Source organism: Bidens hawaiensis, unplaced genomic scaffold (genome assembly GCF_021521415.1).
Source record: "Bidens hawaiensis isolate Kalapana, Puna unplaced genomic scaffold, B.hawaiensis_p1.1 tig00009774_1, whole genome shotgun sequence".
NCBI classification, from domain to species: domain Eukaryota; kingdom Viridiplantae; phylum Streptophyta; class Magnoliopsida; order Asterales; family Asteraceae; genus Bidens; species Bidens hawaiensis.
Genome location: NW_027491730.1, coordinates 765,800 through 781,679, shown reverse-complemented (window position 1 = coordinate 781,679; position 15,880 = coordinate 765,800). Strand labels below are relative to the sequence as shown.

At 35.0% G+C, this 15,880-nt stretch overlaps 1 protein-coding gene and 1 pseudogene across 1 annotated transcript; one reads left to right on the top strand and one right to left on the bottom strand.

Moving 5' to 3' along the window:
• Positions 1–10,404: 10,404 nt before the first annotated feature.
• On the top strand, positions 10,405–13,272 carry LOC143533525 (putative pentatricopeptide repeat-containing protein At3g11460, mitochondrial; annotated as a pseudogene).
• Positions 13,273–13,359: 87 nt separating this feature from the next.
• LOC143533526 (chaperonin-like RbcX protein 2, chloroplastic) lies at positions 13,360–15,390 on the bottom strand. Its single transcript, XM_077028284.1, has 5 exons — positions 14,775–15,390; positions 14,124–14,215; positions 13,962–14,019; positions 13,718–13,783; positions 13,360–13,632 (listed from the first exon to the last, which is right to left on the bottom strand). The coding sequence occupies exons 1-5, from the start codon at positions 15,069–15,071 to the stop codon at positions 13,516–13,518; spliced, it is 630 nt and encodes a 209-aa protein (XP_076884399.1). The 5' UTR covers positions 15,072–15,390; the 3' UTR covers positions 13,360–13,515.
• Between the last annotated feature and the right edge of the window lie 490 nt (positions 15,391–15,880).

The following is a 15,880-nucleotide window of genomic DNA, read 5'->3' as shown; positions in this document are numbered from 1 at the left end:
TTCAAAGACCAACACCAAGAAAACCCGAATCTCGACTAAATCCCTTAACAAGAACCACAGGTGAGTCTCACAGCCCCTATTTTCACTGTTTTCACTGTTTTTAAACTACTTTCGGGGCGAGGGACACGTACTTAAATAATGTTTTATCATGGTATACTTACAAGCTATGCAAACGATTACGTGTTTAAGTTATGTTTCATGATGAGCAATGCGAACAGTTATCTATGGTATTTCAATGTTAGTGCACCAGATTCGAGTAAGTGATCACTCTACCATTGGAACTCTAAGGGTAGGGACTGCTGGTTTGATCCGCCCACTCGTAGGGGTCGCGCCTCTTACACAGACGAGTGCCTAGTATGGTCATGGGGCAGTACTATGGGTTTGAGCCCGCTCGTAGAGGTCGCTCCTCTTACGCAGACGAGCGCCTTGTTTTCCGGCACAACGTCCGCGCGTAACCCGCGGGACGGTATTACAGTATTATTCGCTCGTAGTGGCAGCGCCACTTACTCAGACGAGCACAGTTTTCCAGAAGTGTCCGCGCGTAACCCGCGGGACGGCATTACATTATTTTAGCTCGTAGTGGCAGCGCCACTTACACAGACGAGCACAGCTCCCAGAAATGTTCGCGCGTAAACCGCGCAACGAGTTTATCAGAATATGCTGATAGATCTATGTTTTACCAAGCATGTGTTTAATAATGCTATCAGAATTATGTTTCAGAATGATTTGTATCGAGATTATGATGCAATACGATTTATCAAGTTACTAAAACTTGTGAACTCACTCAGTTTATACTGATTCAAATATTTTTACGTGTCTTTCAGGAGATAACTAGGTAGCGCATGGAGTCACACTTAGAGCACCTCACGCTGAACATCTAAAACTAGCTTTTTGGAAGATTTTAGTTATATCCCTTCGATGCGCGTGGTTGTACCCGCTGCGCAAAGGGGATATGGCGTGGAAATCTTCAACAGTTTTTATACTTGGATGTTTTTATGTAATCTTTAAACAATGTAATGTATTTGTATTAAACATTTCATGCGCAATGAAAATCTTTGAATGTTTTGCAATGGCCCGTGCTTAATTATCAATCCCCACTCGTGCACGCCCGGCTGTTTCCGCCGCTCAGGGCCGGGTGTGACACGTTCACCGTTAATCGTAATCCCTTTCTTCAGCTGTGCACGGCTGACTGTATAACAAACATACGTGTCAATACTCGCCTGATCTACTCTGGTGGCCTAGTATTAGCTTACTTTAACTTATCGCTTTTAATTTATTTTCTAATCGAACTTGGCTTTAGGCGAAGTTAAACCTCAGGCGAACTTGGCTTTAGGCGAAGTTAAACCTCAGGCGAACTTGGCTTTAGGCGAAGTTAAACCTTAGGCGAAATTAGCTTTACAGCGAAGTTGCCATCAAGCGAACTTGGCTTCAGGCGAAGTTGTCATCAGGCGAACTTGGCCTCAGGCGAAGTTACCAGTTAGGCGAACTTAACTTTACAGCGAAGTTGCCATCAGGCGAACTTAGCTTGCAGGCGAAGTTCATCAGGCGAACTTAGCTTGCAGGCGAAGTTCATCCCTTTGAAGGCGAAGTTGCCCAGTTGCAAGCGAAGTTGTCCAGATCAGCCGCTGTTCGGTTTCTGACCAGCATTTTGAGCGATTTTAACACCCTTGCTATGGTTCAATATCACCCACTACGCTTCCCGACCATTTTCGGTCGCTTATACACTAAAAAGCTTGGATCTTTAAACTTCAAAGATCAAGAATCATACCTTTTTGAGCTTGTTTGGATCTCGTTTAACTTGTTAACACAACTAATCGCTCTCTCTCTCTCTCGGATCTGCCCGTTCCTCTCCTCGGATCTGCCCGGTTCCGGCCGCCGGCGAAGTTGTGGTGTTGTGTGTGTTTTTGGAGTGTGTTTGGATAATGATAGAAATGAAGATATTTTGGGGTGCTAGGGTATTTATATCCCTGAAATCCCATGGACCTAAGGCCCATTCTCATTTAACCCATCTCCATTAATCCAAGTCCATAACCCACATCCATTACCCAACACTAGCCCGACCCATACCAACTCCTACTCTATTATTTATTTCCTGACAACCCGAGTAAACTTTCCCTCTATTAGTAAGTAATATAATTAATATCACTTTGAAATTTCGGGATGTTACAAACAGCTTGTGTAGCTAAAATATTATCAATTTCGTTGGTTAAAATTATAGCTAAAATGTAGGAAACCTATGTATTTTGATAAATTATTCAAGAAAACTACCAAATTTACCAAAAAGTACATTTAAAAGACTTGTATGTTGATGCAACTATGACTTGTACCTTATAATCCGTATCTATCTTCCTCGTGTATAAAAGGGTATTATGTTAATAAGGTTTATTAATTATTTAATACCATAAACACTATTAATTATTACATTATTATCTACTAAAAGAATACTTAAAAATTACATATAAAAACTTTACTAAATATTTACGTAAATAAGCAGTCACCATATCGCTATCTAACTTGAGTTAGTTATCGAGCCTTCTAAATTCTTACGCCCAAATGATTCAGCTCCACACACTCCACTTTCGTAACTAATTCAACTAAAGGTGATTGGTGCCCATTTTCATAACTAATCAACTTTTTTAATAATTAAAAAACAAAACAGATAAACTATTATTTAAAATCTAAATGTAAAGGAGTCATTGAGTTGAGAAAGATTAATTTATTAATACAAATTTGTTGAAAGTTTAATCATTAAATACAAGTAATTTTACTCGACGGAAGGCATACTATTGCACTTCATGTGTTGCTGTATGGACTCAGTGGGAACTAACTAAGGTGTCGATTCAGTTTATTATATTAAAAGTTTTGTAACATAAGTTGAAAATCTAAAAGTTTTGTAGCTAAAGTTGAAAGTTTAATAGTTTGATTGTAAAGTATAATTTTTTTGTGGTCAAGGTTTTAAATGCATTTTCCTCTAGAAATTCCATACTAATTGAAAATATGTTCAAAACAACTGACAGGATTAGAATTTAGCTAGAGTGGGTTGATAGAGGAAAATACATTTAAAGTTAAAAGTATTTGGAAACATCCTGAGTCGATATCAATCCCAATCAATAAATCAAATTCGAAAGTATTAAAAACAATAATAGTTACTTATTTATGCACAAGATGTTTTCATTAAAGATGAAAATTGTGCGCTGTACCTAGTTTTAATAATTCAAAGGAAAAAAAAAACAAAACTATTGATTTACTGTAGACAGTAATTATATATTTGTGTTATTAAAATAATTTTAAAGAAATAAATTACAAATTATTATAATTAAGTTATTTATGTAATTCACTTGATTTACACTACTATGTGTGACTAGGGTTATTAGAGCATTCTCTACCCGTTTCTCGTCTCTATCATTATAATTACACTACAAAACATTACATTTTTCTTTCTCGTTCAATTAAATAAAATTATTTTATACCTTTATCATTACAGTTTTTTCTCTCCTTTACTCACAACCAATTCAACAAATATTAAAAATTAAATAGGGATAAACAAAGTTTCCCCAAATTTACAAAAAAATCACCACATTTTCTCTCTCCACGCTATAATTTACAATCACAACCACTTAAAAACTCACAATAATTTACAATCTCTCCTCATATAAATATAGAGAATGAGTTAAAAATGCCTTAGATCTATAAACTTCATGAATCATATTATTAGGTTATCCTTTGTGTAATAAAAAATTTAAGTCTGAATTCATTATTTTGGCCCTTTCATTTTCAACCCTATTGTTTAAAATCTAAATGGTAAAACCGAATAATTATATAAACAAGCAATTTTTTTCGTTTTTGGTAAAAAGTTTAAGCTCAAAACCTTCCTATACACACCTCTAACTTATAAAATCGCAATACGCATCATGTTGTGTGCAAATTAACTGTTTAAATCATAAAAAGTTAATGATTATACTTTTTTTTGTGGTATATAAAAAATCTAGTTGAGAAAAAAAATACCCAAAAAGAAAGTAAATGCCAACTTGTGTTGAGTTCTATAACTAGAAGTCTAGAATCAGCATTGAAGGAACTACTTTTAGTAGATGTATAACTCATCATATTACCAACTACTCAAGGGTAGGTTTTTTTTATGTTTTTTTGAATGAGATTATTCCATAGAATAGTAAGTAACTTTGAAAGTTGTTTCAATCAGGTTACTGATAAAAATTTTTGTTCAAATCAGGTTATTGAACTTTCATTTTTATTCCAATCCTAGATATTTTACCTGGATAGCAGGTAATCTAGGTTTTTTTTTAATTTATCAATGTTTTTACTTTGCATAATAAATTTTAAAGGTTACGAAAATTAGTAAAAATGAGAAATATAATTTTAAAATTCCGAATATTTGAAAAAAAAAAAGTTTGAAAAAGTGCAATAAATTATAAAACTTGTAAAAATAATTAAAAATTTTTCAAAACGGGTCGGAGCGAGTTAGGATCAACAGATTCGGGTTAGAACAAGTCAAGGTCGGAACGGGTCAAAACGGGTTTCGGGTCAGTTTTTTTTTGACCAACGAATCAGCGCGTTTTCAACACGTTACAGCTCGTTTTAACAGCAAAAGCTTGTTTAAGCGATTTTTCGGTTCGTTTTAGCACTTAATAGCTCGTTTAAGCGATCTTTCAGCTTGTTTCAATACCTAACAGCTCGTTTAAGCGATCTTTCAGCTTGTTTCAATACCTAACAGCTCGTTTCATCACCTAACACCTCGTTTAAGCGATTTTGCAACTCGTTTCAGCACCTAACAGCTCGTTTAAGCAATTTTTTAGCTCGTTTCAGCACCTAACAGCTCGTTTAAGCAATTTTCAGTTCGTTTCAGCACCTAACAGCTCGTTTAAGCGATTTTCAGTTCGTTTCAGTACCTAACAGCTCGTTTAAGCGATTTTTCAGCTCGTTTCAGCACCAAACAACTCGTTTAAGCGATTTTTCAGCTCGTTTCAGCACCTAACAGCTCGTTTAAGCAATTTTTCAGCACCTAACAGCTCGTTTAAGCGATTTTCAGCTCGTTTCAGCACCTAACAGCTCGTTTAAGCGATTTTCAGCTCGTTTCAGCACCTAACAGCTCGTTTAAGCGATTTTCAGCTCGTTTCAGCACCTAACAGCTCGTTTAAGCGATTTTTCAGCTCGTTTCAGCACCTAACAGCTCGTTTAAGCGATTTTTCAGCTCGTTTCAGCACCTAACAGCTCGTTTAAGCGATTTTCAGCTCGTTTCAGCACCTAACAACTCGTTTAAGCAATTTTCAGCTCGTTTCAGCAGCTAACAGCTCGTTTAAGCGATTTTTCAGTTCGTTTCAGCACCTAACAACTCGTTTAAGCGATTTTTCAGCTTGTTTTAGCATCTAACAGCTCGTTTAAGCACCTAACAGCTCGTTTAAGCGATTTTTCAGGTCATTTCAGCACCTAACAGCTCGTTTAAGCGATTTTTCAGTTTGTTTCAGCACCTAACAATAATTTAGAAACGAATTTCGGGTCGGAACGAACTGAAAAATCGCTTAAACGAGCTGTTAGGTGCTGAAACGAGTTGAAAATTGCTTAAACGAGTTGTTAGGTGCTTAAACGAGATGAAAAATCGATTAAACGAGCTGTTAGGTGCTGAAACGAGCTGAAAATTGCTTAAACGAGTTGTTAGGTGCTGAAACGAGCTAAATAATCGATTAAACGAGCTGTTAGGTGCTGAAATGAGCTGAAAAATCGCTTAAACGAGCTGTTAGGTGCTGAAACGAGCTGAAAAATCACTTAAACGAGCTGTTAGGTGCTGAAACGAGCTGAAAAATCGCTTAAACGAGCTGTTAGGTGCTGAAACGAGCTGAAAAATCGCTTAAACGAGCTGAAAATCGCATAAACGAGCTGTTAGGTGCTGAAACGAGCTAAAAAATCGCTTAAACGAGCTGTTAGGTGCTGAAACGAGCTGAAAAATCGCTTAAACGAGCTGTTAGGTGCTAAAACGAGCTCAAAAATCGCTTAAACGAGCCGTTAGGTGCTGAAAAAAACGAGCTGTTTTAGCACCTAACAGCTCGTTTAAGCGATTTTTCAGCTCGTTTCAGCACCTAACAGCTCGTTTAAGCGATTTTTTAGCTCGTTTCAGCACCTAACAGCTCGTTTATGCGATTTTCAGCTCGTTTAAGCGATTTTTCAGCTCGTTTTTAGCACCTAACAACTCGTTTAAGCAATTTTCAGCTCGTTTCAGCAGCTAACAGCTCGTTTAAGCGATTTTTCAGTTCGTTTCAGCACCTAACAACTCGTTTAAGCGATTTTTCAGCTTGTTTTAGCATCTAACAGCTCGTTTAAGCACCTAACAGCTCGTTTAAGCGATTTTTCAGGTCATTTCAGCACCTAACAGCTCGTTTAAGCGATTTTTCAGTTCGTTTCAGCCCTAACAATGATTTAGAAACGAATTTCGGGTCGGAAAGAACTGAAAAATCGCTTAAACGAGCTGTTAGGTGCTGAAACGAGTTGAAAATTGCTTAAACGAGCTGTTAGGTGCTGAAACGAGCTGAAAAATCGCTTAAACGAGCTGTTAGGTGCTGAAACGAGCTGAAAAATCGCTTAAACGAGCTGTTAGGTGCTGAAACGAGCTGAAAAATCGCTTAAACGAGCTGTTAGGTGCTGAAACGAGCTGAAAAATCGCTTTAACGAGCTGTTAGGTGCTGAAACGAGCTCAAAAATCGCTTAAACGAGCCGTTAGGTGCTGAAACGAGCTGAAAAATCGCTTTAACGAGCTGTTAGGTGCTGAAACGAGCTCAAAAATCGCTTAAACGAGCCGTTAGGTGCTGAAACGAGCTGAAAAATAACTTAAACGAGCCGTTAGGTGCTTAAACGAGTTGAAAAATCACTTAAACGAGCTGTTAGGTGCTGAAACGAACTGAAAAAATCGCACAAATGAGCTGTAACGTGTTGAAAACGCACTGATTCGTTGGTAAAAAAAAGGCTGACTCGAAACCCGTTTTGATCAGTTCCGATCTTGACCCGTTCTAATCAAAACATGTTGACCCTAACCCGTTCCGACCCGTTTTGAACATGTTTTTTTTTCAATATTTGCAATTTATTGCAATTTTCTGAATTTTTTTTTTAAATTTTCTGAATTTTAAAATTATATTTCGCATATTTACTAATTTTCGTAACATTTAAAAGTTATTATACAAAGTAAAAACATTGAAAAATTAAAAAAAAACCTAGATTACCTGCTATCCAGGTAAAATATCTAGGATTGGAATAAAAATGAATGTTCAATGACCTGATTGGAACAAAAGTTTTTATCAGTGACCTGATTGGAACAACTTTCAAAGTTGGTTACTATTATATGGAGTAATCCCTTTTTGAATAGCTAAATATTTTTTTGTAGACTATGGGTATTGAACCCATGACCTCCCCTTTCACACCTATACCACCTTACAACCCCACCAAAGTGGGAATGGCAGTAGTTTTTTATGTTAATTTAATGTTTCGTCATGTTCGCCGATAAAAAAACTATTAAACGTTTTTTTATTAATCAAATAGGAAAAATAACTTAGGGTAAACCGGCATGTACAAGGCAAGGCGCAAGATCTTATTTAATGATCAAAACTAATGGTGTTAGAGGCAATTTACAAACCGTATAACATTTGAAAAGATTAAGTATAAATCTCGTCAATTTTAAAGGTAAATGACGTACGTTAGACATACAAAATTTATAATTTACTTTTTCTTATCAATTGGGTTATAAATGGGCCGGATAACTAAACTTTTCTCGTCCATTATTCACGTAAGGCTTCGGAAATTGTTTTTTATTACTTGATTGAATTTTCTTGAGAGGATAATTCATCGTCATTCATTGTGGTATTATTCTCACATAATAATAACATGTAGTGCGCCTAAAACATGTTAATAGCATTTGAGACGATACATTTTTTACAAGCTCAACATCTCCTATGGCCGCTTATGATATGTAATTTGTCTAGAGTGTTATGTTTGTCTTTATAATAACGTATTACTAAAGTGTATGCTAGTCGAACTCTGTAATATTATGGAATTAAACAAGAAAAACCCATGTTTTGTGCCAATGGTTAGGGTTGTCGAGATTCAACCTTACGATCAAATACGTGTATATAGAAATATAAAAACGAAGGGGAAAAAATTATAAACACTTGTAACTGCAACTTTTTATTAACACTACTATATGTACATATTTATATTTGATACAGATACTTGGTTGTAATCTCAACTTTCAAGCATAGACATCAATGCATGTCTTAGAACCATACCAAACCAGGAACCCTTACATAACCGGTCTGGAAATGTATTTCTGAACTACGTTTATTTGATGCAACCGGTTGAACTGAAGAACCGGATTAGATGGTATATATTTTCTAAATTTGTGTTCTTTTAATTTATTTCTTCAAGAACCTCAATATTAATTTATATATCATTATACGCTCCATATATTTATTATGGACTACATATTTTGTTATTGTAAATATCTAATAGAATATAACGAATTCATGATAGTTTGTTTTGAGTTAGTTATATAATCTATGTAATTAGTGGATTTGTAAGACTATTAATTTAATAGTCAAGCCGTTTATAAAAACATTGATAATTGATAACTGTTGATAAATATAAATAAGTTATAAAACTATTATTGAAAGTCATTTAACTATACATATATACAAGAATATCGACGTTATACATATTTAATGTGTTTTTATTATTAGTTTTATAATCTGTAAACTTAAAAATAGTTCATAATTTTCAGTTTGTCATTAAAAGTTGATAAACTAATTTAACTTACATAGAAAATATAATCAAAACTCATTTTCCATATTAATATATACATTTCTTATGAAACGTCTAGAACCAAACAAGCCCAGCCCCAAAGGAAAGAAGACATTAGCTGGGCCACGGCCCATCCTAGTATGCAATACAAATGAAATGTAAGAAATGGTTACACGTAAAAAGGAAACAAATAAAATGTTTCCTTTTTGGTTCTAGACATTAGCTGGGCCACGGCCCATCCTAGTATGCAATACAAATGAAATGTGTGTGCACAAAATAATTCATATAATGCTAAATTTATATGACGTTAGCAAAAAAAAATATTGGCTTGGACAAGTTACTGAGGGGCAACTCCTTTGCTGGTTTAAATAAACCCGCATATTTGATTTTCTTATATATCAATAATTTGGAATCGTATTGTTTGACACTTGAATAATTTGAAACTGTGATACTGAATTCTCGGTAATACTCAGATGGCTCAAAAAACTCATAGTTGATTCATGAACGTCATCTAACCTAATGGTTAGTGTTGAACCAAAAGGTTCAAGACTAATGTTCTTTACAATCTTTTTAATATCCAAAATATCTATTCCTATGGATTTAGACATTCATAAACAATAGAAATGGTTACACGTAAAAAGGAAACAAATAAAAGCTTAGCAAAAATTAAGGGAACTCAAATTTTAAATAAATCTATAAGTCATATGCTACACGGGTCGCCATCCGGTCAGGTCATAACGTTGGATCGGACGTCATGCGTAGCACTGTTATTAACTAACTATATTTCAAGACGTGTAAAAAAACATAATAATTTACCAAAAATAAATAGTAAAAAAATTAAACTAGAATGCACATTTAGTTTTGGCATAGGTTATTTCTACATAACATAGGTTACTTGGACACCATATGCCCCTATACGACTCGTATAGGGGCTATACGAGCCGTATAGTTTCAAACTATGCCAATTTGAGCCAGAGTGTGCCAGGTGTGGTTTTCTTGTAGCGTATAGCCATTATACGAGCCGTACAAGTCTATATGACTCGTATAGCTCATATTTGACTCGTATAGGTTGTTTTTTTTAGAATTACTTTAAAAATACAAAACGTTGGAAATTACAACTGAGTTGGTTATAAAATAAAAACACATAATTTAAAAGTACAAATTTTGCTCATACTAATTAAACAACTAACGAACAACATGAGTGTTTCAGGGTACTGTCTTTATATCGATACATGTTTCTCAAAACGCTAGTACACTGAAACGCTCCCGTTGTTCGTAAGTAGTTTAATTAGTATGGAGAAAAATATGTACTATTAAATTATGTCTTTTTATATTATAACCATGTTTGTTGTTATTTCCTATAATTTGTATTATTTTATTTAAGTAAAATATCTGCTTATACGGGTCATATATAGCCTATACGAGCCAAGAAGCCTATAAGACTCTTATAGTGGATATACGACCCTTATATACTGCAAAAAAGCTGTCATCATGTTCTCTCTCCGTACATTTATCAAGTATTCTATGTCTATACAAGCCATATAGTACTGTAAAAACGCTACTTACTGAATAGTTATGGGGGTGGTGTTTAAATATAACATCAAGTAGTTTTTCATCATCAATGTTGTTAAGTAACTAACTATTTAGGTCTCAAATATTCACCCGCCAAATGTTAACTACCTTTCAAAGATGGATGTCTCTTTATCTCTATCCTCAGACCTTCAAAACCTTCCAATTAAACCAACACAAACCCATGAATCAAAACACTGGAACTCACTAATCAAGCACCACACCAAGCTAAAAGATGATCAAGCTATACTCGATACATACACCCAGATGGAATCTTCGGGTATTTTACCCGATAATACCGCTTTGCCTCTCGTTCTCAAGGCGTGTGGCCGGTTACAGGCAATTGAGAGAGGAAAGAACCTACACAATGATCTTTTGAACACAGATTTGGCCTCTGATGTTCGTGTTCAAACAGCTCTTGTGGTTTTTTACTCTAAATGTGGGATGTTAGTGAATGCGCGTAACGCGTTTGATGAAATGCCTGAGAGAGATATCGTTTCTTGGAACGCTATGATTTCCGGATGTGTTGGTTGCTCCGAGTATCAACAAGCTCTGGACTTGTTTTCCCAGATGCAAAAAGGGAATATGACACCAAATTCGGTTATGGTTGTTGAGTTGATTAGGGCTTGTGGGGAGCTATTGGAATTGAGGCTCGGGAAGGAGATACACGGGTATTGCTTGAGGCGTGGTTTGTGTAACTCAAACCCTCATGTGGATACTTCTTTACTCGGGTTTTATTTGAAATTTGATCCATCAATTGCGGCTCTTGTTTTTGAAAAGATGGATTCGAGGAACACTGTAAGTTGGAACACTATGATAAGTGGATACGTTAACAATGGGGATTACTTGAAATCTATACATCTTTTTATTTCAATGCTCAATGAAGGATGCAAGTGTGATTCTGTCACAATGTTAGTTGTGATACAAGCATGCGCTGGATATGAATATCTTGAATTGGGAATGCAAGTTCATCAACTAGCTATCAAACTTGGTTATACCAATATGCGTATAACTAACGCATTGATGAATATGTACACCAAGTTTGCAGATTTTAGATCTTCATACGAGCTATTTAACTCGATCCCGACAAAAGATGTTGTTTTATGGAATTCTATGTTATCTTGTTCTATTGAAAGTGGGGTCATTGATGAATCTTTAAATATATTAACCGAGATGCAGTTGGATGGAATTCAGATAAATGAGAGAACTTTAGTCATTATTATGCCTTTATGTGCTCACCTATCGAGCGGTTTGGTAAACGGTAAAAGCTTACACGCGTATGCTTTCAAGATTGGCAAGGAAAAGAATGCTCATATTGAAAATAGTTGGATAAATATGTACGCGCTGTTTAACCGCATTGAAGATGCCAAAATAGTTTTCATAAAGATGAAGGTGCTTGATGTGATTTCTTACAATGTTTTTATTGCGGGTTTGGTTCATAATAATCTAAAGATTCAAGCCTGTGAAACCTTTATTCGAATGTTACAGACAGAAGTTAAACCGAATTCTCAAACGGTTACTTCAATTCTTGCTGCTTTTGATAACCGAATTCTCAAATGGTTATGTGGTTAAATGTGGGGACCAAGTTGATGCGACCTTGAACACTGCATTGACTGAAATGTATATAAATTGTGAAGATGAAGAAACTGGTAGGTGTTTGTTTGAAAATTTTCCTGATAAAGATTCGGTTTCTTGGAACTCTTTACTGTCTACTTATATTAATAACAATCAAGAACATAAAGCTTTGATCTTTTTCCACTTCATGATCTCAAGGATAAAACCGACAATTGTCACGATAATAAGCGTTCTCTCGTTATATACTCATCTTTCTAATCTCCCTCAAGGCCGATGCTTACATGCTTACACGTTAAGACGGTTTTCATCATTGGATATTGAAGTATCACTTGCAAATGCATTCATAACTATGTATGCAAGATGTCGAAGTTTGGGATATGCTGAAAAAATCTTTCATATGTTATCAAAACCTGATATTGTTTCATGGAATGCTATGATTGGTGGTTATGGAATGCATGGGTGTGGGGATAAAGCCGTGTTTACTTTCTCAAAAATGGTCAAAGAAGGGGTTAAACCGAGTAACGTGACATTTGTTTCTGCTATATCTGCTTGCAGCCACTCAGGTATGATAAATAAAGGTTTAAACTTTTTTCAATCAATGGTTCAAGATTTTGGCATAATACCTGAGCGCGTGCATTATGCGTGTTTGGTTGATCTTCTTGCTCGTGGTGGGCTATTAAACGAAGCTAAAAATGTGATCGATACGATGCCTATGGAACCAGATGCATCCATCTGGCGAGCTCTGATTGGTGCATGTCGAATCTATTCAAATACCCACATGGCCAAAAGTGCTTTTGAAAATCTTATTGAGTTAGAACCAACAAATGCTGGGAATTACGTGTTGTTATCCAATATTTATGCTGCTAATGGTCAATGGTCCGAAGTCAAACGCTTGAGGTTAATAGTCGAAAACAAGGGCTTAAAGAAACCGGCTGGTAGAAGTTGGATTGTCATCAAAAGTAAAGTTCATTCTTTCGCAGCAGGAGACAAAACACACAATCTGAAACAATTTACAAAAAGCTGACCTTTTTGTTGACTTCGGTTAAAGAAATAGGGTATGTACCTGATTTGAGTTGGGTTCTTCATGATGAAGATGATGATAGAAAATTGGCAAGACTTTCAAGTCATAGTGAGAAACTAGCAATTGCTTTTGGGTTAATTAATGTTAACCGTGGCTCGCGGATCTTGATTACCAAAAACTTAAGAATTTGTGGTGATTGCCATGAATTCAGTAAATATGTTTCTAAGCTTACAAAAAGGACCATAATTATTAGGGATGTGAGTCGTTTCCACCATTTTGTAGATGGATGATGCTCTTGTAAGGACTATTGGTGAGATTTGATTCTACTTAAATTCTTTTGTAATCAACTTGTTAATTGTAACTTATATGTTCAGATGACATGTAAATATCAAACTTTCAAATGACAAACAAGTAATATTTGAATCATTAAACCAAACTAAAAACAATTTTTTATATATATATATGCACAATGTCATATACATATAAAGAGATTTCTCTACAACACTTCTTCGTTCTACCTAGACAAGATCGAAATAATAATGATAAAGCTTCAAGTCTTAAGTCTCCCAGTTGGCATCATCAGAAGGCCATATCACCGTCTCCATGAGCCGCTCACGCATCAACGCCAAATTCTGGTCCGATAGATCTTTATACATTGCAGCATGATCCACTTTCTAATGTGCAAAGCCACCCACAATCATAATTTTATAAAAGTGAAAATAATTAAATAACATAATGTAATTATTAATCATTTGATACCTTAATCCATTTTCCATATAGGTGAAGGCGAGTCACCATTACTCTTTCTGCAAGTTCGTGTTTCTCCTGTGGTAACAAATTACACCAATAAAACAAGACGGTTTTCCTTGATGTAGCAATTTTAAGCAATTTATAAAGGGGTCCGATTCAGGCTACATATTATTAATAACAGGTCAAACTGATTGAAAGTTGTACAAGGTGCATTCAAATGTTTAAAACCTCCTGAACCTAATAAGATTTATACCTTCTGGAGGACACGAAGAAAGCGCTTTCCATCGTTAGGTTTGTTTGTCACCACAAAACTGTCGTCACACATCAAAAATATATAGAAAGCAGAAATTAAGTTTTCAAAAACCACAAACAACTTGAGATATGAAAGAAATATGAATTATGAAAGTATGCTTACTCATAAAACCAACGGTATTCGGTTGGATTCATCTCATAGAGTTGGTTCATAACAGTCCTCACAGCTTTGTAAGTGAATAGGTTAAAGAGTTGCTGCAACCACAATAGCGTTTTGATCATATAACTCATAGGTTTCAATTTTCATTATGTTGAATCAGGATGAAACATACATGACATAACACCTAACATTAGTAAATATCAAATAAAATATTTTTTCCACATTCCAATCGGTTTATACAGGAGTCCACCGTTTGAGTAATCAGTCCTTATTATGCAATATCTACAAAGGGTGAATGTATTTTGGATTGGCATTTGTAAATAACTTCTACAAATACTCAATTATATAACTAATGTGGCTTCAATGTTGACTCAACAAGCATGGACTTAAATTTTCAGATCTTTCTAATCCATTCCACAATTAAGTTCTAAAATATAAACTCAAACATGATTTAGAAACTTGGATCTTTAGTAAAGACTCAAACATGAACAAAGTCATCAATACTTGAACAATTATAGCAAAAACGCGAAAGATTCTACATAAATTGTGAAATGTCATTTAACAATTTAACAACCTACAAAACTGTATAGCTAATCTTGGCACATAAATACACAAATCTTTATAATTGAGTAAAAAGATTTAGCAAGTTCTAACCGCTTGAACATCACGAAAAGTATCATCATATTGTCCACCAAGTTCATTGACAACCACAAGACCTTTAGATTTCCTCTGCTTATTGGAACAAGGTGTTCTTGCAAAATAGTTTGAATGAACAAAAGAGCTTCTTAATTCCAGTGAACCAGGAAGCAACAACTGCTTTTTACCAACAGATTTGTGCTCATTTTTAGTGTGATTCATATGAGTTTTGGATGTGAATGAATCCACACACAAACAAGGTGAAGTGTGTGAATCCATAACTGATGAACCAACAACAGACACACCTCCCACCATCCTTCACTGAAACAAGTTTCTTGATGGTAAAAATCTGAACTTTTTCCACAAATAATAATAAAACAAAAATCTTTATGAAAATTGAAGACACACCCAGATGAAAAGATTCCAAAATATTTTGTGGGTGTCTATGAAAATTGGAGATTTGTGACTAAAAACCAAGATTTGATGATTTGGATGAAGAAATCAGAAATGGGTGGGTCGAAAGCAATAAAGATTTAAAGAGAAATGTGAAAGAAAACAAGTAGTGTTTGAAGAGAATTTGTGGGATGAAGAAGCTATGACCAGAAATAAACATGAGGCCTCAAATTCTCCAACCAGTTAGTGTTCTTTTTTTTCAATGGTTTGAATCTTCAAATCAAACTAATTAGGAATAGTTTTGTGTGATGGTCTAAACGTGTATGGTCAGTTTGAATTTTGGACAAGTGTAGGTCCCTTGTGTACCAAGCATGTGTAGTGTTTTAACTTTTAAGTTTGTTTTAACTTCTAAATTTGCAAGTAAAGCATGTTTCTTGTGGGGAAGGTTACCTAAGTTCCATTTAACTAGTTCAACTACTTTCACTTTGATTTTGCTTTTTTGGGAAGGTAGCCATCTCTAACACGATTATAGTTGTTTTGCTTTTATGAGTTACTCGAATTCGCTAAAGACTCGTTGAACTAATTCATGTATAATTTACTGAGCGTTTAATGCTCTAATGCGTGGTGTTGATATGTCTCCGTTACATAAATCATAATTGAAGACAAAGCATCCATAATATTAAGACAAGGCTTTAAGATTCATAGATGCAACATAAACTAAAGAGATTAGT